Here is a 25,695-nt window from a genome sequence, read left to right on the forward strand (position 1 = left end):
ATGGTCTGACTCTGTAAAAAGCAACTTCAGATAGGTACATAGCTGAGCTGAAATGCCCCACTGCCTTATTTGTAGGTACTGATAGGGGGGCGGCGGCGGCGGCTAGAGGATGCTGTGGTCATTTCACCACAGCAGTGACAGTGGCTGCTCTTTCTTCCCCAGAATGCCCTGGGAATCATGTTGTATCACCACATAACACCTTTCCCAGAGAGTTTAGTTCAGATTTAGAGATCATTAGAAAAGGGACTGAAAACAACACAGATTTTTCAAATCTGTGCTGCCGCCCCATTTGGAATAACTATGTGCAGTTCTGGTTGCCTCACCTCGGAAGGGATGTTTTAAAGCTGGAAAGGGTTCGGAAAAGGGCATCCAAAATGGTTGCCGCGTTTGAGGCTTTTTAGTCGCGAGTAAAGAGGGCACATGATAGGAGTTTATACAATTAAACATGGCGTGAGCACAGTTTTTCTCCTTCTCCCGTAAGACTAGAACTCAGAGCCATCCAATGAAGCAGAATGGCAGAAGATTCCAGGACAGACAAAAGGAAATACTTCTTCACACAACACACCGTTAAAACGATGGAATTCAATACTTGGTACATGGTGACGGCTGCCAGCTTTTGTTGTTGTTTAGTCGTGACCTCATGGACCAGAGCACGCCAGGCACTCCTGTCTTCCACTGCCTCCCGCAGTTTGGTCAAACTCATGCTGGTAGCTTCGATAACACTGTCCAACCATCTCGTCCTCTGTCGTCCCCTTCTCCTTGTGCCCTCCATCATTCCCAACATCAGTGTCTTCTCCAGGGAGTCTTCTCTTCTCATGAGGTGCCCAAAGTACTGGAGCCTCAGCTTCACAATCTGTCCTTCCAGTGAGCTCTCAGGGCTGATTTCCTTCAGAATGGATAGGTTTGATCTTCTTGCAGTCCATGGGACTCTCAAGAGTCTCCTCCAGCACCATAATTCAAAAGCATCAATTCTTCGGCGATCAGCCTTCTTTATGGTCCAGCTCTCACTTCCATACATCACTACTGGGAAAACCATCGCTTTAACTATACGGACCTTTGTCGGCAAGGTGATGTCTCTGCTTTTTAAGATGCTGTCTAGGTTTGTCATTGCTTTTCTCCCAAGGAGCAGGCGTCTTTTAATTTCGTGGCTGCTGTCAACATCTGCAGTGATCATGGAGCCCAAGAAAGTAAAATCTCTCACTGCCTCCATTTCTTCCCCTTCTATTTGACAGGAGGTGATGGGCCCAGTGGCCATGAACTTAGTTTTTTTTTATGTTGAGTGTCAAACCATATTTTGCGCTCTCCTCTTTCACCCTTATTAAAAGAGGAGAGCGCAAAATATGGTTTGACACTCAACATAAAAAAAACTAAGCTTAGATAGCTTTGAAGGTGGATAAGGCCAATTCACAGAAGATAAGGCCAGTCAATGGCTTCTAGCCACAATGGCTATGTTATGCCTCCCATCAGTGGAGGCAGGATGATCCTGAGTGCCAGCTGCTGGGAATGGCCTGTGTGTAGAGTTGCTGTCGAACCCAGACCCTGCTTGTGGGCTTTCCATTGTGGCACCCGGTTGGCCGCTGTGAGGACAGGATGCCAGACTAGATGGGCCACTAGCCTGGCTCTTCTTAATGTGTACAGATTGCAAAACCCAGCTTTCTGTAGCTCAAGGCAACGGCTGGGTTTAGAATTTATCTTTGTGTGTGTTTTAAAGGGCAGATTAAACACGCTGTGTCACCTTCCTTTCTCTCTTTCAGTGATGCTTGTTGGTTGGGAAGGGCGGAGAGGAAGCCAAGATTAACCCCGCGATTCCTAGCCGCTCCCTGTCAAGGGCAATCACATCCGACACTGCTCTAACTCATTACCGGCTGGCTGGCGGAGTGCCATAATAGCGGGGATCATAAGCAATTTGCCCGGAGTTGATGTATCTGTTGCGTGTGATCCCATTGCAGGGAAGGGAGGTGGAAGAGTGCATCTTGATGAACTGGGGAGACAGTCGCGGTTGCCCTATCCCCCATCCACAACCAGCATCTAATGATTGAGCAGGAGCTGAGAAGGAACAGTCAAGGCCCTAGGGAGCTGGAACAGGACGCAGGAGCAAGGAGGGCCCACCAGAGGCAGAAAGGCTTATCTCTTCAACACCAACCTCTTCTCTTCCTGGCAGCCTGCTGGGTAGAGAGCATCTGCTTTGCATGGGGAAGGTGCCATGTTCAATCCCTGGCACCTCCAGGTAGAGCTGGGAAAATGCAGATCCACACCATCCAGTGTGCATGATTTCACCAAAGGAATCCTGGGAACTGTAGTTCCCCCTCACAGCTATAGTGCCCAGGACTCTGAATTAACTACATTTCCTAGGATTCTTTGGGGGAGGTCATGTGCACTGGGTGTGCTTTAAATGTATGGTGTGGACCTGCCCTTAAATAGTCCCTGCCTAAAGACCTGGAGAGCCACTGCCTGCCGCCATAGACAATCCTGAGCTAGATGGACTCTGAAGAAGGCAGCTTCCTATGTTCCTATATCTTAAGGGAAGGGCCATAGCTCAGTGGTTGAGCATCTGCTTTGCACGCAGAGGGGCGCAGGTTCGATCCCCTGCATCTCCAGGTAGGGCTGGGAGAAACCCAGGCCTGAAAGCCGAAAGAACTGCTGCTGAGCTAGATGGAACTAGCGCTGAGCTAGATGGAACAATGGTTTGACTGGGTACCAGTCCTATGGGTCACAGAATTGTAGAGTTGGGAGGGACCCCGAGGGTCATCTAGTCCAACCCCCTGCAATGCAAGAATCTTTTACCCAGCATGGGGCTCGAACCCACAACCCTGGATTAAGAGTCTCATGCTTTACTGATTGAGCTAACCACATTGTTCTAAGCTTTGCAACAACAACAAACAAACAACAACATCTGAAGGCAGCCCTGTTTAGGGAAGCTTTTAATGTTTAACATACTACTGTATTTTAATACTTTGTTGGAAGCCGCCCAGAGTGGCTGGGGAAACCCAGCCAGATGGGCGGGGTATAAATAATAAATTATTATTATTATTATTATTATTATTATTATTATTATTATTATTATTATTATTATTATTATTATTACAACACGGATTTCTTGCACTTCAGTGACAGAAGTGCCAGAAAACCTGCAGTTCCAGAGTGTGCATTTGAATCCCTTCCACAAATACTGGCAGTCTTGGGAGCACGATCAGTTCAGCAGCCTGAAGTCTCTTCATGCAGGGAAGCCTTTCCTTCATAAACAGAACATGTTGCTTATATGCTTTACAGCAGTGGAGGCTGGGACGCATTGGGGCAGTTAGGGCAGAAGTTAGGGAGACCAACAATTTAACTACATGCTGTGTGGAGAAGTAATTTCATTTGCCTATCAACATTGCCCTCAGCATTCAGCTTCAAGTTCTAGAGTTATGAGAGGGGGAGAAAAGCTTTCTCTGATTTCCCCATGCCATGGATAACATGACAGATGTCTCTCATGTGACTAAAAACTCCCTGATTCTGCAGCGTGTCTTTGTAGAGGAGTCGCTTCATCCCCTCAATCGTTTTGGCTGCAACACTGAGACTAAGGAGCAGGAAGCTGGCAGGCAGTGCTAGCGCCTGGACTGGATGCACGTACAGAGGTTGGCTGAAGACAGATTGAGCTTGGTGGGGGCAAAGCCCCACCTGCCCTGACAGACCAGCCACCACTGATTTATCTCATTTTGCCATCCAAAAAAAAGTTAAAAGAGAAAAGGAAACGAGAGATCACGAAGGAGACTACCTGGAATGAAAAAAATTCTGCTGGAAAAGCCAGGCGACACAGAGGCAATACAAACTTTTAAAATGTTGCGAACACAGATTTCAATGTTAGTTATGCAAGAAATGGAGCAGAAATTAAAATATACGAGACAGAAACACTTTGCAAATAAACCAGGCAAATGAAAAGAAAGAAAGGAAAACTAAACTTATAGTGGTACCTCGGGTTACATACGCTTCAGGTTACAGACTCCGCTAACCCAGAAATAGTACCTCAGGTTAAGAACTTTGCTTCAGGATGAGAACAGAAATCTTGCTCTGGCGGCGCAGCAGCAGCAGGAGGCCCCATTAGCTAAAGTGGTGCTTCAGGTTAAGAACAGTTTCAGGTTAAGAACGGACCTCTGGAACGAACTAAGTACTTAACCTGAGGTACCACTGTATAAACAAAATAAATACGGGTGCCAGAACAACATATAATGAAAAAGAAACGAGACTGGAGTTTTGTAGGTATTGTTCTAAATTGTATCAAGGCAAGAAGGAGGATGCTGGAGAAAAGGAAAACTAAAAGAGAGAAATTAAACGAAAGAACAAGTGGAAACGCTAAATGTTCCAATATTGATAATGGAAACAGAACAGAAGATGAAAACAAGCGAAGATTGATAAAGTTCTGGGACTGGATGGCTTAACTGCTCTGCATTATAAAGTAAACAGAGGCCGGTTAATACAACCTCTGCATATGATTTTGAACAACGTAATAAATCGGGAATTCTGCACATGCTCAAAAGCACCCGGCTCTGTGTGCCGGTTTTTTTTTTTGCAAACAAAGATAGAACAAACACCTCAAACTCCCTCTGCGTTTGCTCCCATGCAGTGCTTTTACCACCACCCCCAACCCTATTTATCTGCCTCTCTCTAGTTCCTTCCCTGACACCACACTTCCTCTTTGCAAAACCGTGTCGGTGTCGGGAGAGATTCAGAACTTGGCTCACACAATCCAAACTAGCGAAATGCCGAATGGGGAGAAAAAGCAACACTCTTCTTTCCGGAGACAATGTAATAAAGTGGGCAGGGCTTTGCCGATGCTCTCTCAGCCGGTCCACGGCAGGAGAGTGTGGCAGCTCTGAGCTGACACTGGCACCTCCCACACAATCGGTGCCTGTAATTTATTTTGTGCATTTTTTTATTTAACAGAACATGCAAATCTCTCTCGCGTGCTCCTTTTTAAAAGAAAGGTGTTTGTGTGTGTGTGTGTGTGTGTGTGTGTGTGTGTGTTGTTTTGTTCAAACGTCTTTCTCTGTTTGTGGGCACCTCCAGATTTTCAAAAACCAGCCGAGATGAAACGGTGTGGAAACATTGTCTCTGGATGAGCTGGGAGAGAGATGCCCTCGACGTCTCACATGATTTCCAGGCTTAGGAGGACAAAAATAGCAAAAAGAAGGCATCTGCCCAAGAGAAACACTTGCATTATTCTATTTCATGTGCAGGGCCTTCCAGTGAGATGGGCGAGAAAGAAGGCAGCTCGCATTTCCACAGGGCATCTGCTGTTTGCCTCTTATTTTTGGAAGCAGTTTCAAAAGGGACGGCTCCGCTGTGGTCAGGGCTTGCGGCTCCCTGTTGCCGGTGGGCAACAGGCGAAGCCGTAGAGCATGAGTCACTTTTTTTGGTTGTTCTTCTGAAAGAAGGGAGAGAAAAACCGCAGCCGTTCAGTATCTGCCTTCCAGTTCCACAAAGGTTTCCTTCTGAGAAAGAGGCTCTCATCTTTCTGCCTCATTCTCCGGGTCCTTGAGAATGTCTATAGAATTTCGGTGGGGCCACATCTGCACCACACATTTAAATCACCGTTATGGCACTTTATCCTTCGAAGAATGCTGGGAACTGTAGTTTGCTAAAGGATGCTCAGAGCAGTTAGGAGACACGCCCCCCCCCCAGTTCCTTTCGCAGAGCCATAGTTCCCAGATCTCCCTGGATAAAGGGGTTGAGTTTTAAACCACTCTGGTCCTTCCCTTAAGGCATAGGAAGCTGCCTTATAGAGAGTCAGACCATTAGCTCAAGATAAGCTTGCATTGGTGGGCAGCGGCTCTCAGGGGTTTGGGGGGCAGGGACTCTTTAAGGGCAGACCCACACCGTGCATTCGAAGCACATCCAATGTACATTTAAAGCATGTGACCTCCCCCCAAGAATCCTGGGAACTATTGTTCATTACTGGTGCTGGGAACTATAGCTCTGGGGGGAAAAACTACAGTTCACAGGAATCTCTGGTTTTGGGAGGGTTGGGGGGTGGAGCTATGTACTTTAAATGTTGCAAACTTGGGATTGGAGTGGAGGAATGAGATAGCATATCTTGAAGGTGTGCATGGCTGACTGGCATGCACCCAGAATGGAAGCACTCCTGTTAGGAGGCAAGGTTACGGCGCCATATTTCTTTGCAGTTCCCACTTGAGAGCGGCAGTGGGTGCCCTTGGATGGATTGTGGGCCTTGGCATTTGCCCGGTGGTGCCTACTCCCAGCACCCACACTTAGGAATTTATTGGCTACAATAGTTAAGGAGGGAACCTCCTAGTTCTGAGGCAGTCTACCTCTGAGGTGTTGAGATGCTGCAGACGTAGTTCAGATGAAGGCCATCACCTTTATGCTTTGATAGTGAGCTTCCCAGATCTGTCTGTCTGGGCATGGAATGTCCATGGGTTTTGGTGTGAATCCAGCCAACCACTCAGCACAGGGAATATGAAAAGAAGTAGAAGATAAGTATTGTGGTGTAGGAGATGCTAAAATAAATGCCCAGCAGATGGAATCACTCGTTTCCTCTCTTTCTCACTGGATGCTAGTGAATTCTTCCACTTGCGTTATGGGAATGAAACGGAGGAGGCCGGCCACATTCACCTAGACCACAAGGCTTGTCCCTGTTCTGCTTCTGGCTTTTCCAAATCGGCTATTGTTGAACGAAACCAGATCTCTCCTGTCTTCCGTACGTAATCCAGAGCGTTGATTAATAACTCAGAGCGTTTCCTCCACTTTTGATGTTTGGGGCTTTATGTGTCAGGAAGTCAATTTGTTTTGGTGTGGAGGGGTGTTTTCTTTGGGGCGTGTGGGGCTCAGAAATGCTGTTGTGCACTCAGGCGGACAGGGAGCAAGCGCCCCCACCTGTTGGACTGTGGATCTAGGCTTTGCACTGTTGGAGGGAGGCAGAATGCCTCGTGTTGGAACTACAGGCCCTTCCGCTCAAGGATGTTAGCAGAGTCACTTAAATAATGCAGACGGAGTCCAGAGAGAAAAGAAATCCTGTTAACACGTTTGCCAAGGAAATGGGAGGGGGGGGGGCAGTGTGTAAACAGAAAGTTTTGTCTTTCTTACTTCAGGACCTGTGCATGGCAGGAAGATGTTCTACTAAAATGTGCAGAGGAAAACTTCCTCAGAACTACACAGCCAATCAGAGCATGTGCTACCTCAGTAAAGATCATTCCCCTCTGCCTGGTTGCTAGGTAACACCACCACCATGTCCCCCCTTTGGCTAGTTGACTTTAATACTAACAGAACTAACTTCTAAGTGACATACAGAATGGTCTCTGCTGTTGCCCTTCTGACAAAGGAAACCAGATGAGGACTGAATTAGACAGTAGGACCAAAGGCAATTCTGGCTGGAAAGAATGTCCGGCCAGATTCTGCTAGGCCAGGGGAAGACAATATGGTGCCTTTCAACTGTAGCTTTGAACCGCAGCTCCTATTGTTCCTGGGCATTGGCCATGCTGGCTGGGGCTGATGTTGTAATCCAAAACATCTGGAGGGCACTATGTTGCCAGCCTATGCTTTTGTGAAGCCCATCTAGGACTGCATGGCTAGGAAACATGGTTTTCAGACATCCAGGACTGGTACAGTGTACATATTAGAACTCCTGGGAACCAATCACAGAGTCTTTACAGGATTAGACCTTACAGAAGATTGATTTCAAGTATGCGGGGACCCTGGTAGGGCTAAGGAGCAGAGAATATGACACAGCACGGAAGGAAAACCTGGAACACTATGGGAATTGCAGGCCAATCAACAAGAGTGTTTAAGCAGTTTAAGCAGGGATGGGGAACCTGTGCCCGCCAGACGTTGTTGAACTCCAATCTCCATCAGCCCCAGCCAGCATGGCCAATGGCCAGGGATGATGGGAGTTGTAGTCCAACAAAGTCTGGAGGGCACCGTAGGTTCCCAGTCTCTGGTTTAAATGCAAGGCGGTCAACACAGTGCTCTTCAGATGTGGTCGGGCAACTTCCATCATCTGTAGCTATTGTCTGTGTTGCTTGGGACTGAAGCGAGTTGGCTCTCAGCAACATCTGGAAGACATGATGTTGTTTGCCCAGGATTTAAAGGATCGTTTTCAACCATTTAATCCAAATCACTTATTGCCAGCGTGATAAACATGTGAGCAATTGCTTCCACCACAAACTCACACAGAGATAAATGAGTTTTTGAAGGAGGGGCACAGGACATCTGCCAAAAAATTCCAAAGCCGTCAAGATGGGATTTTTTTTTTTCATTTGTACCAAAAACTGAACATTTCAAAAAAAAATTAATAAATATGTCACTGAGCAGCAGATGAGTTCAAACAAAGGGTGCTTTTGTTGCCAGCCAGCCAGCCTTGAACATAGGAAACTGCCTTGCACTGAGTCAGAAAATTTGTCCATCTGGGTCAGTATTGCTTGCACTTACTGGTAGCAGCTTTCCAGGGTTTCAGAGGTTTCCAGGGTTTCACCCTACCTGGAAATGCTAGAGATTGAACCTTCTGCTTGCAAAGCAGATGCTCTAACCACTGAGCTGTGACCCTTCCCTGCAAAAATGGGAACACAGGAAATTGATTTATACAGGGCCATTGGTCTATCTAGCTCAGTATTTTCTACACGGACTGGCAGCAGCTATCCAGGGTTCAGGCAGGGGACATTCCCAGCCTTATCTAGAGATGCCAAGAATTCAACTCGGGACCTTCTGCATGCGAAGCAGGTGCTCTACTGCTGAGCTAAAAAAACCAAAAAGAGCTCATAAAATGCTCAACAAATAGATCGCCTGGAGAGGCCCAGAGGGCGCTTTTATCTTCGTTCCAAGGAAACCAAACTCCGGGTATGCGGAAGAGCCCCTGAAACTTCTAACCACTCAAAGAACAGGGTGTGTATGGCAGTATCTTCACAATCGTGGTTGTGCTTTGGATTGAACTCTCTCAGGGGTTACGTAACCAGAAAACCTTTGAAGACAAGGTTGCAAGAGAAAAGGTGTTCAAAGCACGCAAGGGAGAGATCGGATGTCGCATTTACACTCACGTGGCTCCGCCTTACAGTAGGTGCTGGCGTGCTGGCGATGAAGCACATACTATTCAGGTGCTGATTCACCTCCACGAGCGTGTCCAGGATGTCTTCTCCTGTCCCGAGGCAGATTGTTTTGTCTGCTGGAGCAGAGATCCGGGAGAGAGGAGAGGTCACGGCTCTGAAAGACCCAACTCTTCCTGCTTTCTCCAGCTTCTTGGATGGTGGGGAAACAGGGGTATCTTTTGGGGCTTGGCCCATCTTGATTACAAACAAGAACCAACGGTGGAAGCATCTTAGCCATATCTGATGGGGAATGCGTTCTTCTGTACAAGGTACAACAATAGCTCCTTTGCTTGTTTCACAAGGACGCCTATTCACTTGAAATGACTTAAATTAAATGTGTGTTTTGTGTGTGTGTTGATGGAATCACTCCCTGTAATACTGAACTCTGGTGCTGAGTGCCAATGGTTATGCATGCAAAACTGAGCCCCCTAGAAACAAAGGCGTATTTAGGGGAATCCCAAGGTTTACAGAAGTACTGCAAACAATTTTGGGAAATAAAAAGCTAAGGGAGAAACTCCTGCCTCCCCTAAGCAGCCCAGTAAGGACTGAACATGCTCGGTAACTACAAAATGTTGTGTGTGTGTAATGGAAAACCGGGGGGTGGGGGGTGGGAATGGAATGTAGAATCCTGGAAGAGGCACCCTGAACAGGAGATTCAGCAGTGCAACATTTTGTTGCAGATCCCACTTCTCTCTGACTTTTCTGATTAGCTGCTCAGGGTTCAAGCTTGACTGTTACAAGTTGCTGAAGGGCAGGTTGAACAAGTTGTGTTCTTGAGTATTAGTTACATGTTGGGAGAGTGTTGTTGCTCTGAGGTCCTGACTGCAGCAGCGGTTCTCAACCTGTGGATCCCCAGATGTTGTTGGACTACAACTCCCATCACCCCTGAGCTCTGGCCTTGCTAGCCAGGGGTGATGGGAGTTGTAGTTCAACAACATCTGGGGATCCACAGGTTGAAAAAGGCTGCTAGGAATTTGGTTGACTGCCTTGAGAACAGGATGCTAGGCTAGAAGGTCCGCTGGCCTGATCCTGCAGGGCTGTTCATACATTCTTAGAAGCTAGCAGAAGTCTCTGTTTATTTTAGCGAGTTATCCCTGCTGACATTCTGGCTGTGCGACTCTGAATCTTGGCCCGTTTCCCAAGGGGTGCTGTGGGTGGGTGTTTGCTAGTAACTCAGTGCCAGGAATTATCAGCTGAGGTGTATGGAGCAGATAAAGGAAGTGGGGTGTGTGTGCTTTGAGCTCCTTTCATCTTGAGCAGAGGGCAAAAGGGCCTCAGCAGAAGAGGTTCCTTCTCTTGCCCTCTCTGACCTTGCAGTGCTGGGATTCAGCAGTCTTTGAATACCTGTGTTCCTGGAAATCGCAGGAGGGGAGAGTGCTGTTGCTCTGAGGACCTGCATTTGAGCTTCACATATAGGCATTTGGTTTGCCAATATGAGATCAGGAAGATGGACTAGAGGGACGTCTCTAGATTTGTTTGGCGGGGCAGGAAGCCTCGAGTAAAATTTAAGATATTGACGGATGCCAAAGAAGGAGGTGGACTTGCCCTGCCAGACCCCTAAACTTTGTTGTGAATCACCTGCTTTTTGCTGGCTGAGAGAATGGCTGCTTCTTGAAAGCACTGAAGTGTTGGATAATGGCAGATGAAGTTGATGGACTATATGGAATTGGCGGAAATGACTGGCAAGATCCGAGACCAGGGAGAAGAGTCGGTGGAAGAAGACTGGAAAAAGTTTAAAGACTATTTACAGAAACATTGTAAAATTAATGAATGTTAGAAGAATGTTGGAATGAAGTTATATGGCTTTAGTAGAAATGTTATAAGGAATTAAGTATAAATAGATTAATAGAAAATTAAAGGAAAAAATAAGGCAAGAATGTGTTAAGATAATTATAGGATAGAAAACAGAGGAAGATGGAAAGGAATTGCTGAAACAATTAATAGAAGTGGAATACAAAAAGGGAGGTGTGAGGAGGTCGTTGGAAATGAGCGAATGAAAGATAAGATATTGAAAATGTTGGAGGTGTTTTTAAATTGTTTTTGTTTGTTTTTGTTTTGTTTTGTTAGTTTAATGTGTTATGTAGTGTTTTTGTATTGTATTTGTATTGTTCTTTTCCTTTTCTTTTTTTGTTTGTAGTGTTGTGTTGTAACTGTTCAAAAAGTAATAAATATCATTTTAAAAAAATATAGAGGGGCTTTTGATTCAGTAGGTTCTTCTTTCTTATATGTCTCTGAACTTCATCCCCATCCAACATGGCCGATAGTTGGGAACAATAGGAGTTGGAAACACAACAACAACAGGAGAGCCACAATATATTATTGCTGCTGCTGCTGCTTACCTATCCATGTTCTATGCCTTGTATACAAGCACCTCTGGACTGGAATTCTAGCTCAGTTGGTCAGAGAGTGGTGCTGATAATAACAAGGTCACAGGTTCAATCCCCATATGGGACAGCTGCATATTCTTGTATTGCAGGGGGTCGGACTAAATGATCCTCAGGATCGCTTCCAACTCTACAGTTCTATGATTTTATGATTCTATGAAACAGCTACTTCTCCAGAAGGTAGGCCCGGTGAGAGCGATGAACCCAGGTTAAAGTTGCCTGGGGAAAACCCACAAATCTTTGAGGAAAGTCTTGCTGTGTGGAACTGGGATGCTGGAACCGAGCAGAGGGTGGGGCGTGTTTGGTGCCGGGATACTTCAAAACCTCGGCCTAGACATTTTGCAGGCCCCTCTTCCCAGGACAGACCACAAGGCTAAGAACTTTCCCCACTGAGAACTGGGCAAGTGCTTGGCTGCCCACACTTCCAGGTGCCAGTTTAAGGGAACGCTTGGCCAGCTCCGCCACAGGAATGAGCTCTTGGAAAAACATTCGTTTGGGGTTTGTCTGTTTGGCTCACCCGCATTTCCAGGGATGAGTGAATTTTGGGCCACAGGTTTTGGCCTGGGAATGCTGTCCTCTTGAACGCTTACTGGATGTTCGTATTTTTTTCCTGTGGTGTGTGTGTGTGTATGGTTGTGCTCTCTCTCTGTGTGTATGTGTAAATGGCATATAACCTGTGGACCTTTGCTCAGAAATATTACAGGATGTCAATCCCCAGCTGCAAATAATAATAATAATAATAATAATAATAATAATAATAATTCATACCTTCAGAATGCAGAAAAAACAGCTGTCCAAAGTCCTCTGAGGATGCCCTTGGCCCAGACACGTGGCCGAAAGCAGGTGTGCAGTTAGTTGAAATTAAATACTGGACTTATGGGGGCACCTTCCCACCCCAGCCTTTCGAGGGAAGCATGTGTTTCGCTTGGCTCCTTTCAAAACGCAGTGAGACAACCATTGTGGATGCTTCTGCCCAAGCCTGTCGTGCCTCTGCTAGGTAGTTTCCCCCCTCAGAATGTCTTTGGATGCCTATTGCTGAGAATCACACGTGAGGAAAGTAGCTCAGGTCCTGCTTGCCAACTTCTGAGAGGTGTCTGGTTGGCGTCTGTGAGAACAGGCGACTAGGCCAGATGGGTCGCTGGCATCATCCAGAGGGGGTCTTCTTAGGTTGCCTCTTGAAAATGTCCTCCGCCAGTGAGTCTACTGAGGAGAAAACATCTCTCTGAGCTCCTTGTCCCTTAAAATGGGTTGCACAGCACATAGTTAAGCTCTGGAACTCACTGCCACAAGAGGTAGCGACAGCCATCAACCAGGATAACTTTAAAGGAGGATTTGACAACTTTATGGAGGATAAGCTTCTCAGTGGCTACTAGCCACAATGCTGTTATTTTACCTCAGGAGGTGCTGCAAACCACAGGAGGGGAGACTTGCTGTGGCACCCAGGTCTTATTTGTGGGCTTCCCATTAGGGCTTCTTGTTGGCCACTGTGGGAACAGGATGTTGGACCAGATAGGCCACAGTCTCTTGTGTTGTTATAGGGACGAGTGGGGCAGGGGAAGCACTCGAGCAAGTCACCCTCAGGAAACCCCTTAAGCCACCAGGAAGTGGTCTGAGGCAGTAAATCTGTTGCTGGTGTGTACCACTTCCGACAGCAGGTGAGGGCTGCCATGATGACTCAATTCTTCCATACACTACACTACATTACACTACACTACACTACACCACACCACACCACACCACACCACACCACACCACACCACACCACACCACACCACACCACACCACACCACACTACACTACACTACACTACACTGGAAGCATCCATTCTCCACACATAGAAAACTTAGAAAACTAGCCATTCAGGGAGAATGCTGTTCTAGAGCTACTCGCCTGGCATGCTCTTTTTCTGCATGGAGGGGTTCTCTCTCTGTGTGCAGGAACATAAAATCACAGAAGCCCACTGTGCTTTGCAGTCTGAACTGGTACAGTCCTGACACAGGCTTACCCCCGTCAGCAAAGACTCCCTCCCTCCCTCACCCACTCCCAAACTCCTTTCATGCTGCAGTTACCAAAGCCTGGAACGTTGCCCATAAAAGAACTGCTATCCACTTCTCCCGAAGGAACACACTGAAGGCTTTTGGCTTCCCGTATTTCCAGAGCTGCGAGGAGATTTGACCTGGAAATTCCTTTCTTCACATTACTGACTGGAACGCCAATGTTTCCCACTGCTTAATTTTAAGCCTCTTCGACCCCCAGTTAAGAATATCAACATTGCTTTGGTTGTACGGGGCCAATGGCCCACCTTGTCCAACATTCCTTCCCTCACTTGGTGCCTCCGAATTTGTTTTGGACTACAACTCCCATACGTCCGAGCCAACATGGCCAGTGGCCAGCAAGGATAGGAGTCAGAGTCCAACAACATCTGAACCGTTTTGGGGAGGGTTGTTCTGACGCTATCAAGTGTGTGGATTGGTGTTCTCCAGCAACTTCAGCATATTGTGCAGTAGGTGTGGGGAATCTCAGGTTGTTACTGAACTAGAATTCCCATCATCCCTGGCCATTGGCCATGCTCGCTGGGGCTGATGGGAGTTGTAGTGCAGGAGGGCTGACTATTTGCCGCAGCTGGTGTGCCGCAGTGATGTGTCGGTTCTCTGGTCGGTTAGGAAGCCCTGTGGGCTGGATGATATGGGGATTGATCTTCATTGGGGTTGATGCTTGGAACAGCTTGATCATTCAGTATCCTCCAGCTGGATGAATAAGTTTCTGCCACAGGTGTCCATTTTGATTTATTTTAAAGCTCATCCTCTGTTGTTGTTTTTAATGTTTTGTAACTGGTGTTTTGTTCTTAGCTGTTTTTAATTACAAATCGAGCACATACATTTGGGACATGTATGGAAGGCAATTAATTAAATAATATTCACAAAATAATAAAATCACCGCCATCTTCATCCTGATATTTTTGGCTCTCAGAACCTTATCAGGAAGCTTTGCCTTCTCATTACACCTGAACCTGGGATCATTGAGGTTTGGTTCTTTTCCCTGTCATGAGCTCTATTCAGGAATTGGCAGGATTTGGCAGCCCTAGATGCTGGCGGAGGAGGATGTAGCTTAGAATCTTGACTTCTGGGCCTTGCGTTTGCTGCTGAGCCTGAATTGCTTTTTTATTAATAATTGTCATAAAAATGGTTCTAAAATGTTTAAATGGTCTGTTGACTGCAAATAGAGAGATGGTGGTGACGATGCTATTAGCCGAATATAGATCTCAGCCTTGCTTACTAGTTAAGGGTTGTTGCCTTGTGTTTTGGGAGAGGAGTTTTCACGCTCCCCAACAAGCCATGACAACTAGCTGTCCATAAGCCATTAGGAAGAACTTCCTGATGGTGCGAACTGTTCATGTCATGTCATGGTTGTGTTAGAGAGGTAAGCAGAGGCTGGATGTCCACCAGTATCCATGGCTTTCCTGAACTGGTAGAGGGAGTTGATTTTTGATGTCCTTTCCAACGCTATGATTCTGTAATGTATTCAGAAGTTGGAGAAACAGGTCATCATTTGGCCCTGTCTCCATGTGCCCCTGCTTTCAGCCTTCCTGGCTTTGGGCCTGATAGTCATATACTTGTCAACTGTTCTGATTTGACCGGGACATCCTGGAATTACAGAAGCCATCCCGGCTTCTGATTGAATCTTGAGATGTCTCTTTTTGGCTTCTGTGCCTCTCTTTTCCCACCCACCTGCCTGCCTCCCCCTGATGCTTGCCCACCCAAAGTGGAAACACAGCAAGTGCCATTTCCAGCTCTTCCTCCATCCCTATAGAGATACGGAAGAATGTAGACCGAAGCGCTACTAGCACTTATGACCTCCAAAAAAAAAAAAATTGGGTATCCACTCTCTCAGTGCAAAAGTGTGCCTTGGAGAATGAGGGGTGCTTCATCATCGAGTGGCTAAGAGCTGGAGTGGCGCCATTTTGCACCATAGATATTTGGAGTCTTCAAATTGTTTACTGGAAGTTTAGGTTGCATTGTAACTCTACACCTTTCCCTATATTTATGTCTGTCCCCCTTCACGCCTCTCAGCCACCAATCAGCACGCTGCTGTCTGTCCAGCGCGCTGCTGAAACTTTGGGGGGTGCAGCCCGAAAGATGCACGTCCTGATTTTCCTCTGCGGCATGTTGGAGGGTATGCAATGAATCTCACGCAGTCTCAAGCAAGAGCTTATGTCTCTGTCTCCCTTCTTGCAGGGCGACCATAGATGAGGTGGAAACGGATGTTGTGGAAATAGAAGCCAAGCTTGACAAGGTAAGTTGGTGGAGCTCACACAAACACGCACAGAGGCAGGCAAATCCAGTAGCAAGGTGGTTAACAGATATGTGACCCTCAAGATGCTTCTCCCATCCTGCCTGACCACTGGTCCATGCTGGGAGTTGGGAGTCCATGAAGGGCCTGTGAAGAGGGATTGACTGTTAAACTACTGGGAATTGTAGCTCTGGGAGGGGAATAAGGATCTCCTGCTCCTGCCAACCTAGCAGTTCGAAAGCACGTCAAAGTGCAAGTAGATAAATAGGTACCGCTCCGGCGGGAAGGTAAATGACATTTCCGTGCGCTGCTCTGGTTCGCCAGAAGTGGCTTAGTCATGCTGGCCACATGACCCGGAAGCTGTACTCCGGCTCCTTCGGCCAATAAAGCGAGATGAGTGCCGCAACCCCAGAGTCGGTCACGACTGGACCTAATGGTCAGGGGTCCCTTTACCTTTACCTTAACAAATCTCAGCACCCTTAACAAACTGCAGATCTTCCCAGGATTCTTTGTGGGGAAGCCGTGACTGTTTAAAGTGGCATCATAGTGCTTTATGTGACTGTGGCCTGTATCTCAGTTGTTTTAAAGCTATTACTTTTTTTTTTTTTTGCCGTACTGCTGCATCCCTGGATGGCCTCATTTTTGCTTCTTTAGGCTGTTGTGCTACATTTCCCTTTGTTACGTTTCTAACAATATTTCAGGGGTTCCCCAGCTGCATGCGCCCCCTTCCCAAAGGCACTGGTTTGCATCTAACGCTAGCCCTGGACCCACTAACATTAATGAGCTTGACTCACTTGGGTCCTTTAATTTCAGTGGGCCTCCTCTGAGTAGGGCTCGGTTGGATAGAATTCCTCCCAAAGCATCTGCTCACAGCAAACGGCATGCAGCTCGGTCTGCTGTGTGTGGGGACCGAGCAGCGTTGCAGAAACTGCCACGTTGCAGAATACGCCTCCCTTTCGCTTCCAGAGGTTTCCTCCAAGCCACGCTGGTGTGTCCATCTGGGAGCCAGATGTGGCCGGCAGCTGCATCTTTTTGGGTTTTTCTTTTTTCGTTCCCTGGAATCGGATGCAGCAGCTCGGAGACGTTTGCCAGCACCCATTTCTCGGCTCTGCCAGATGACAGAAACAGAGGGAACATGAGTGGAGCAGCCAAAGGTTATTCTGTGTGTGCTGGCTCTGACTTGCACCTACTTCTCAGCCTTGGGCAACTCTCCTTGCCTTCTGTTTACTTATTTGGAACATTTGCACTCCGTCATTCTGCCAAAAAGGCTCCCAGAGTGACTTGTGTGTAGCCAGTTTAAAACAAGATGGTCTCTGCTCACAGGTAGGCAATCTAAAAATGCACAACACACATGGGGGAAAAGAGACAGGGAAGGAAGAGGGTGGAAAAGCAAACTCAGGCGCCAGTTATTCTTGTGCCCATTTCTGACCGATGCCCCTTGTCCCACACTTCTTTCCTTCTCAGCTGGTAAAGCTATGCAGTAATATGATAGATGCCGGGAAGGCCTACCTCATCACCAACAAGCATTTTGTCGGAGGGGTCCGGGACCTTTCACAGCAATGCAAGAAGGACGAAATGATCTCGGTAAGCAGACGGCATGCAGCACTGCCCCACCAAACCCCAGATCTATGAGGAGCTAAAGGGTGAGGTCCACAGGGTGCCTGCCCTCTCAGCACTGAGCCATTAGAGCCGGCCCTACCCTTAGGGAGAGGGAGGAGGCAGCCACCTCGGGAGGCTGATTTTAGGCATCGTGAAAGAGCGTGATTTATTATTGCTCTATTCTTACTGACAGGGAGAGGAAATGGCTTAGACTGGACACCTTAAACCGTGTGTGTGTTTGTGTGTGTGTGTGTGTGTGTTGTTTTTTTTAAATTTGCTGCACTGCCTCAGGCAGCAAAATACCATGGGTGGGCCTGGGCGGGCAAACTCTACTAATCTACTAATGCAGTAGTTACCAAAGAGGGCAGGATTGCCCCTGGGAGGCCAATGAGATTACCTAGCGTTGTGCTCAGAGGCAAGGGGGTGACAGGAAGGGGTAAAAAAAGCAAGCAAACAAACAAGCAAGCGAACAAACAAACAAACAAACAAACAAACAAAACCCCCAAATCTATCAGACTTGGAAAAGCTGGTATCACTGGATCAAGTTCAACCATTTTGTTGAATTCATTGAACTAAATAGTTTTCACTGGATTTCGAATAAATGTGAAATTAATTGTTATTGGTTTGGATTTTATGGTGTTACCATCTTCCTTAGTGGGTTGTGCAAACTGCTGTTCTTGATAATACTTTTTATAGGGCATGGTAGGGTAGGGTAAGGGATGCGGGTGGCGCTGTGGGTTAAACCACAGAGCCTAGGGCTTGCCGATCAGAAGGTCGGCGGTTCGAATCCCCGTGACGGGGTGAGCTCCTGTTGCTCGGTCCCAGCTCCTGCCAACCTAGCAGTTCGAAAGCACGTCAAAGTGCAAGTAGATAAATAGGTACTGCTCCGGCGGGAAGGTAAACAGCGTTTCGCCAGAAGCGGCTTAGTCATGCTGGCCACATGACCCGGAAGCTGTACGCCGGCTCTCTCGGTCAATAAAGCGAGATGAGCGCGCAACCCCAGAGTCGGTCACGACTGGACCTAATGGTCAGGGGTCCCTTTACCTTTACCTTTAGGGTAGGGTAGGGGGCACTGGGGATGAGGTTATGGAACCAAGCGGGCAATGGTTTAGGAACCACTGTGCTAATGTGACGAATAGGATACAGAGCACCTGGTGGTAGACTGAACGTGATTCAGTCTCTGGTATTTCCAGGTAGGACAGGGAGAAATCTCTGTCTGAAACACCAGAGAGTCATTGCCTGCCAGTGTTCATCAACTTTGGTTCCTCATACATTGTTAGGCTACAACCTCTACCATCCACAGCAAGCTACAGTCCACCCACATTTGGTACTGCTTTGAATGTTGCCTGCCTGCAACCCTGGAGAGCCACTGCTGATCAGTGTGGTCATTATTGAGTTAGAAGAGCCCATGTTCTGATTCTGGGTAAGGCAGCTTCCTATCTATTCGTAAATCTTATGCAGGGAAGCAGATTCAGCTGTTGAATTAGTGTTCCTTGAGGAGGGGTTGAGAATTAGATACATGTGACATTTGCACAACAATGCGGCAGTGACAACAATTTCTGAGCAAGGTCAGTCTTGAGTATTTGAGAGCTGAGAATTTCAGCGTTTCCAGAGGAACACTGTGGGTTTGTGTTTCTTTCGTTTTTCCTTTTTGCAAATCAAAGCACCAAATCAGACACGTGCAAAATTATCCTTCCTGCAATTGCAGGCACAAACCCACCATTTTCTGTATTTTTGCGAAAAGGGTAAATGCATAAAGCTGTTTGGATCTGGTAACTCAAGCTTAAGCAACACACACACTCTCTCGCACACACACCAAGCTAAAAATATCTGAGGAGTTGGATGCCTCAAGGAATCGCATCTCTTTCTGAAAAGCCAGAAAGCAGAGATGATGCATCTGAAGTAGGTCAGCGAACATCCGCTATTTGGGAAGAGGGAGGATAAGTCGTTGCAGAGGGAACTGAACAGGAGTCGAGGCAGTACCTTTGGGATGGGGATCAGAAGGACTGGGAGAAGCCTCTTGAGTTCATAACACGAATTGGGGGGTGGGCAGAATTTCAATTCCTATTGCATTTAAAGGCGGACCTACCTGATTTGCGCAGGCCAAAACAATATGAGACCTGAAAGACAGCCATCCTTCAAAATCCACACTTTTCCAATTTTTGCAATTCAGTGCTCTGGCCAAGTCATGCATACAAGAAATGCATGTAACTGGGGTAAAGTGTGCATAGAAATGCATATGAGCAAAAATCACATTACATATACATTGTATTAGGGAAAATGTAAATATTAGGAGAAACATGGTTTGCAAATGTGTGTAGATTAGGCAAAATAGCCCCAGGCAAGCATTGTGTACAAAAACACATATAATTGGAGTAAATTGTACATACATATATATATATGTGTGTGTGTGAGAGAGAGAGTGAGAAAGAGAGAGAGAGGGATGTAAACATTGAACGTTATTGGGCAAAATGGTTTTGCAAAATTGTGTTTTATAGTCAAAATTGCACACAAATGTGTGTATATTAGGAGAAATATGCACTGCAATGCTGATGTGTATATCCCACACTGATGTGGCAGTGTTGGGAACTGAACTTGACTGGAAGAATGAGAAAGTGAAATCCACAGACTGGCGCATCACTGGTTCTGAGCTGCACCTCTGAGAACATCAGGATGGATTTGCCTGTTCATTTTGCTCAGGGAAGCACCATGTTCTTTGAAAAGCGGGGTACCCTTTGCCCTGTGCACAGAGCACTTGTAGAAATCTCACCACAGCAAATTGGGGTTCACCATCACATCCAGCCAGTCTCCCAAAGAGCTCAAGACAATGTAGATATGAGGGTCTTCGTCTTGTAATCTAGGAGTGAGGAAGTGGATCTGGCCTGCAGACCCAACCCTTATCTCCTCTATCTACCCCCACTCCCCACAATTGCCCAAGTTTGATAGGTGGGTGAGGCTGACCGCAAGGTGACCCAGGAAGTGAAGGATGAGCACATGGGCAAAGGGATGTGGCGTTTGCCCTCCTAGGTGTGTGACATCATACTGGGTTCATAAGGAAAGGGTTAACTAATTGTAAAATGACTAACCAATGGGAACCCAAGGGGCAGAGTTTACTGTGTACAGTGGTACCTCGAGTTAAGTACTTAATTCGTTCTGGAGGTCCGTTCTTAACCTGAAACCGTTCTTAACCGTTCTTAACTTTAGCTAACAGGGCCTCCTGCTGCCGCCGCGCCGCCGGAGCACAATTTCTGTTCTCAACCTGAAGCAAAGTTCTTAACCTGAAGCACTATTTCTGGGTTAGCGAAGTCTGTAACCTGAAGCGTATGTAACCTGAAGCGTATGTAACCCGAGGTACCACTGTATAAGGTTCTAAGCACAGAGGGTTTTTTTTTTGAGGAGTTAGAGTCAGGGTGGTTAAGAAGACAGTCTGGAGTTAGAAGATAAGTCTGTGAGTTGGGCTAGTCTGGTGTGAGAGAGTGAGAGAATTTGTTAAGAGGAGTCAGTCAAACGGTTGAGATAATCAGTCAGAAGGTATTAGGAAGGTATAGGTCAGTAAAGAAACTAAAGATACTGACAGGAATATTATCTGAGAAACCATAAACTTGTTAATGTTTGTAAAATAAACTTGGGTTTTTTTCTTGGTTCACTTTTAACAATTGTCTGGACTCAGTGTTTTACCAGAGAGTAATGGGTTGGTGGCAACAGGGAAGCGAGCACAGTGGTGGCACAGGGATCAATAGACCGTTAAACGTCCGGGGACCCTGTGTGATCGCCACAGTGGTGCTTGTTGAGACTGGAGCTAAATTAAGGGGGGGGGTTACATCTATGTCCACCCCCCACTCTCCCTTTCAGGCCTCTGTTCTTCTCTCACTGCCATGCCTCTCTTCCTTCTGCAGGAATGCCTGAACAAGTTTGGAGACAGCCTGCAGGAAATGGTCAACTACCACATGGTAAGTCACATCCTGCCACGAGTTCCTTGGTGCGGTGCGGCTGTGGCTGCATTAAGTGATGTTTCGTAAACATTATAAAAGCCTTGCACACGCAGTGCCGTTAACAGACCTGAAGGTCGCAACTGAGTTGCCTTGCTGATTGAGATCAAGGCTGACCTCTCCCACTGTCCTGCCTCCGAGAGTGGACAGCACAGACTCTCCAATGTCCAGGAAGTTCCAAGGAGCACTGTCTCTTAAGGAAATAAGATGAACTCTGCTGGATCGGGTCAAAGGCCCTTTTAGCACCATATCATATTCCAACAGCTGCCAACGAGATCCCTCTGGGAAGCCCCCAAGCAGGACTTGGGGTGCATCATCAACTAGCAGGGCACTTGGGTGGGGCAGCTCTGGCGTTCTTGCCTGGCTCATGGTCTCCTCTGTTCCTATGACTATGGAGGAGGTGGGGTGGTGGCACTTGAGAGCTGGACAGGAACCCAGACTGCTAGTGTGGGGACCTTTGGTCTTGGGGCAGGAGTGTCCAGCTCAGGATTGTAGGCAGTGCAGATATGGGCTGGAGGAGTTGCTTCTCAAGGGAAGGCCCATAGCTCAGTGACAGAGCATCTGCTTTGCATGCCAAAGGTCCCAGGTTCAATCCCCAGCATCTCCAGGTAGGGTTGGGAGAGACTCTCTGTCCGAATCCCTGGAGAACAGCTGCCAGCCAGTGTAGACAATGCTGGGGTAGGTGGACCAACGGTCTGACTTGGTATAAGGTAGCTTTCTATGTCCCTGTCTTAAGGGGAGTTGGTGTCGCTCAGTGGTAGAGCATCCATTTTGCATGGAGGAGGTCCAGGTAGGGCTGGACAGCTGCTGCCAGCCAGTGTGGGCAATACTGAGCACATTGGAACAGCTCAGTGTGAGGCAGCTTCCCGTGGTCCTAAAATTTAAGGAAAAGGGTCACAGCTCAGGGCTGGAGCACCTGTTTTGTTCTATCCCAAGCAAAACCACTTGAGGAGGGGTGGTAAGCTGAAGGGCATGGCCTAGGAAGGAGAGGTGTGGCCTTGGGAGGATCCCCAGGGCCAGCTGGAGAGGCCTGGAGGGCTGCATTTGAACCCCCCACCAGCTTTGAGATCCCCCCACCCCTGCCTCAAATACTGCTCTCATTCGATGCTCGTTAATAATAGCATCTATATAGTCCTTCCTGACTGCCGTTGCTGTGATCTGAGTTCACCCGTCCCTCTAGCCAGGGCATTCCACATAAGCTGCTGAGTTAGCTCTTCAGCAAGCCAGGAACTGTGTCTGCAGAGTAACTCCAGACAGAGGGAGTGGACGGCACAGGACGGCTGCCACTCTTTTGGAGTGGGGCGAGGGGGCTTTGAAATAAGGAAAGGTTTTCTCTCCCGTCCAGCCACGGCAGGTCTGGGATGGTGCAGGCTGCGTTTCCGCTCCATGTTTCAAATTTTTTTGGGGAAAAATCAGTCGCCTGTGAGAAAGTCTGGCAGGGGCGTCAATCCTCAGGGCTGTAAAATCTGCATCCAGAAGGGGAAGGCATAAAACGGTTTCCTTCTCAATGACACTCCTGGGGTGAAGGACGAGGGCCATGCAATCTCGACCTCAGTTTTTCCATGGGTCTATTGACGTTCATTTTAGTACAGTGGTACCTCTGGTTAAGAACTTAATTCGTTCCGGAGGTCCGTTCTTAACCTGAAACTGTTCTTAACCTGAGGTACCACTTTAGCTAACGGGGACTCCCACTGCCGCCACGCTGCCGGAGCACGATTTCTGTTCTCATCCTGAAGCAAAGTTCTTAACCCGAGGTACTATTTCTGGGTTAGCGGAGTCTGTAACCTGAAGCGTATGTAACCTGAAGCGTATGTAACCCGAGGTACCACTGTAGTGCTATGGACTTGGCCTCAGTAAATATTAATTAGTTTTTATTCTTAATTATTTAATATGCCACTTGATGCCCAAAACAGGATTCTATCCAGTTGCACAGGCAATTAAAATATAAGCATTAGTTATTAGAATATGCAATAGGCAAGAACAGTAAAACAACACAGCAATTAAAACAGGAAGCGCAGGTCTAGATTGCGCTGATAAGATTTCATTCATTTGCTTGCTGCTTTTAGATCCTCCCTTTCCTGCAAGGAGTTCAAGGCAACATATGCATGGTCCTCAGTTGCTCATTTTATCCTCACAACAGCCCTGTGAGGTAGGTTATGCTGACTGGCCCAAGGTCAGTGGCTGAGTCAGGGTTTGAACCAGTGTCTCCCGTGTTGTAGTCAAATGCTCTAACCACTTCACCACACTGACCATTAGGTGCAAAGATGGCACCGAGTAAAGCCAGGCATTGAGAAGGGGTCCATCCATTGTTAAAAACATATCTAAGGAAAGGTCCTTGTAGGTCGGGGGCGGGGAGAACCTCAGGCCTGGGGGCATAATACGGCCCTCCATGTGTCTCTACCTGGCCCTCACAATTATCCCCAGGCCACACCCCCTCTCCTCAGGCCACACCCCTCACCTGTCCTGTTTTAGACTACAATTTTTTTGCATGGTTGGAATTTGTCTGATGCCTTTAACTTGTCTAGGAGGGGGGTGGTGAGATGTACATTGGTTGCTCCACCCACTTTAGCCCCCGCCCACCACTGGCATGCGGCCCTTGGAAGGCTGCCCAGGAGGGAGTGCGGCCCCTGGGCTGGAAAAGGTTCCCCGCCCCTGTTGCAGATCTTCTCAGCAGCCTCTATATCCTTTCAAATGCACCACATCTGGGCGCAGTTAGCTGTGATTCTAAAACTAGATGCCCTCCCTTAATGGAGAGAGACAAGAGACGGTGTAGGGGGAAAAATCTAGGTCATACACACACACACACACACACACACACACACACACACAGAGCCCAAACACCCTTCAGTTCGTTCAGCTTTCAAGTTTGTGCCTCTCCTGCTGAGCAGCAAGCTTAAAATACTCGCAGGGCGTTGGATTGGCATTTGCGGGGGATAATTTCTATTATTTTTTGAAAAGTTGTTGGTAGCACCGTGCCGAAATCTGTCCTCCCCCAGATTTTCAGCAGATAATTTCCAAATGCAGTTTATTTTCTCGTTACTGATGGTTGGGAGGGAAACACGGGGGGGAGGTGTATTTTTTAGTTCGGCACCAGTTGTTAGCGTACGACAGGGATAGGGAACAACAACAGGCCTGGGGGAATCAAATGAGGCATTCTGGACCTCTCTGCCTGAGCCTCAGGACTCTTCTCAGGCCACGCCCCCTCTCCTCAGGCCACGCCCCTCCCCAGCCATGCTCTGAACTCTCCTTTGGGTTTTTTTGTGGCTAGCTGGAAAGCATCCTTTCGTTCTGATCATGCCTCTTCCTGCTTGCCTGGATGGAGGACAGAGAGGGCTGTGTTTAGAAATTAGCCTGCTGGACAAAGGTGAGATCTGCATCTGTGGCCGCACCCATCTCTGCCTCTGGTCACCAGGCCGAAGGCTCCCAGTTGCTGGAGCCTGAAAAGCTTTTTGCCGCAAGGCTGGCAGGTTGGGTGCCAGGCGAGCCTCTCCTAGGCTCTCCAGAGGCTCTCTTGAAAAAGGTTAGATGGACCAGTGTGCAACATTTTATGTACCCTCCCCTGAGTGCTCCCAAACCTGCAACGCAGGTTTCAGCCTTTGCTGAACGTTCTCAAACATTTTTCTCAGGACCACACCTTCAGTATAGTAATTTGTGCACACCAAACCGAATTCTTTATTGCTAAGAAATACATTGGAAAGCAAAAAGAAACAACTACCAGTGCTTGCTATATAACATAGAGCACAACTACTTTATAATGCAATACAGCTACATAAGAACATGAACCAAAATATAATTATAAACAAAACTCTTGCATATTCTACAAATGAAAACTTTTTTAATACTATACTTTACTATACTGTAGTATACTATTCCTGCCAACTTAGCAGTTTGAAAGCACGCCAGTGCAAGTAGATAAATAGGTACCGCTGCGGCGGGAAGGTAAACGGCGTTTCCGTGCGCTGCTCTGGTTCGCCAGAAGTCATGCTGGCCACATGACCTGGAAGCTGTACGCCGGCTCCCTCGGCCAATAAAGCGAGATGAGCGCCACAACCCCAGAGTCGGTCACGACTGGACCTAATGGTCAGGGGTCCCTTTACCTTTTATACTATATACTATACTATACTATACTATACTATACTATACTATACTATACTATACTATACAGGATGAGGGTGGCGCTGTGGTCTAAACCACAGAGCCTAGGGCTTGCCAATCAGAAGGTTGATGGTTCAAATCCCCGCAACGGGGTGAGCTCTTGTTGCTGGGTCCCTGCTCCTGCACACCTAGCTGTTTGAAAGCACGTCAAAGTGCAAATAGATAAATAGGTACCACTCCGGTGGGAAGGTAAACAGCGTTTCC

At 47.4% G+C, this 25,695-nt stretch overlaps 1 protein-coding gene across 1 annotated transcript in view; it reads left to right on the forward strand.

Annotated features, from left to right (window-relative positions):
• ACAP3 (ArfGAP with coiled-coil, ankyrin repeat and PH domains 3) overlaps positions 1–25,695 on the forward strand; it is a 148,370-nt gene that overhangs the window by 43,826 nt on the left and 78,849 nt on the right. The window contains exons 2-4 of the mRNA XM_028740832.2: positions 15,694–15,751; positions 17,213–17,332; positions 21,244–21,297. Of these exons, the coding sequence (XP_028596665.1) occupies positions 15,694–15,751; positions 17,213–17,332; positions 21,244–21,297 (232 nt within the window). The remainder of the gene's footprint in view (positions 1–15,693; positions 15,752–17,212; positions 17,333–21,243; positions 21,298–25,695) is intronic.

This window comes from Podarcis muralis, chromosome 7 (genome assembly GCF_964188315.1).
Source record: "Podarcis muralis chromosome 7, rPodMur119.hap1.1, whole genome shotgun sequence".
NCBI classification, from domain to species: Eukaryota; Metazoa; Chordata; class Lepidosauria; order Squamata; family Lacertidae; genus Podarcis; species Podarcis muralis.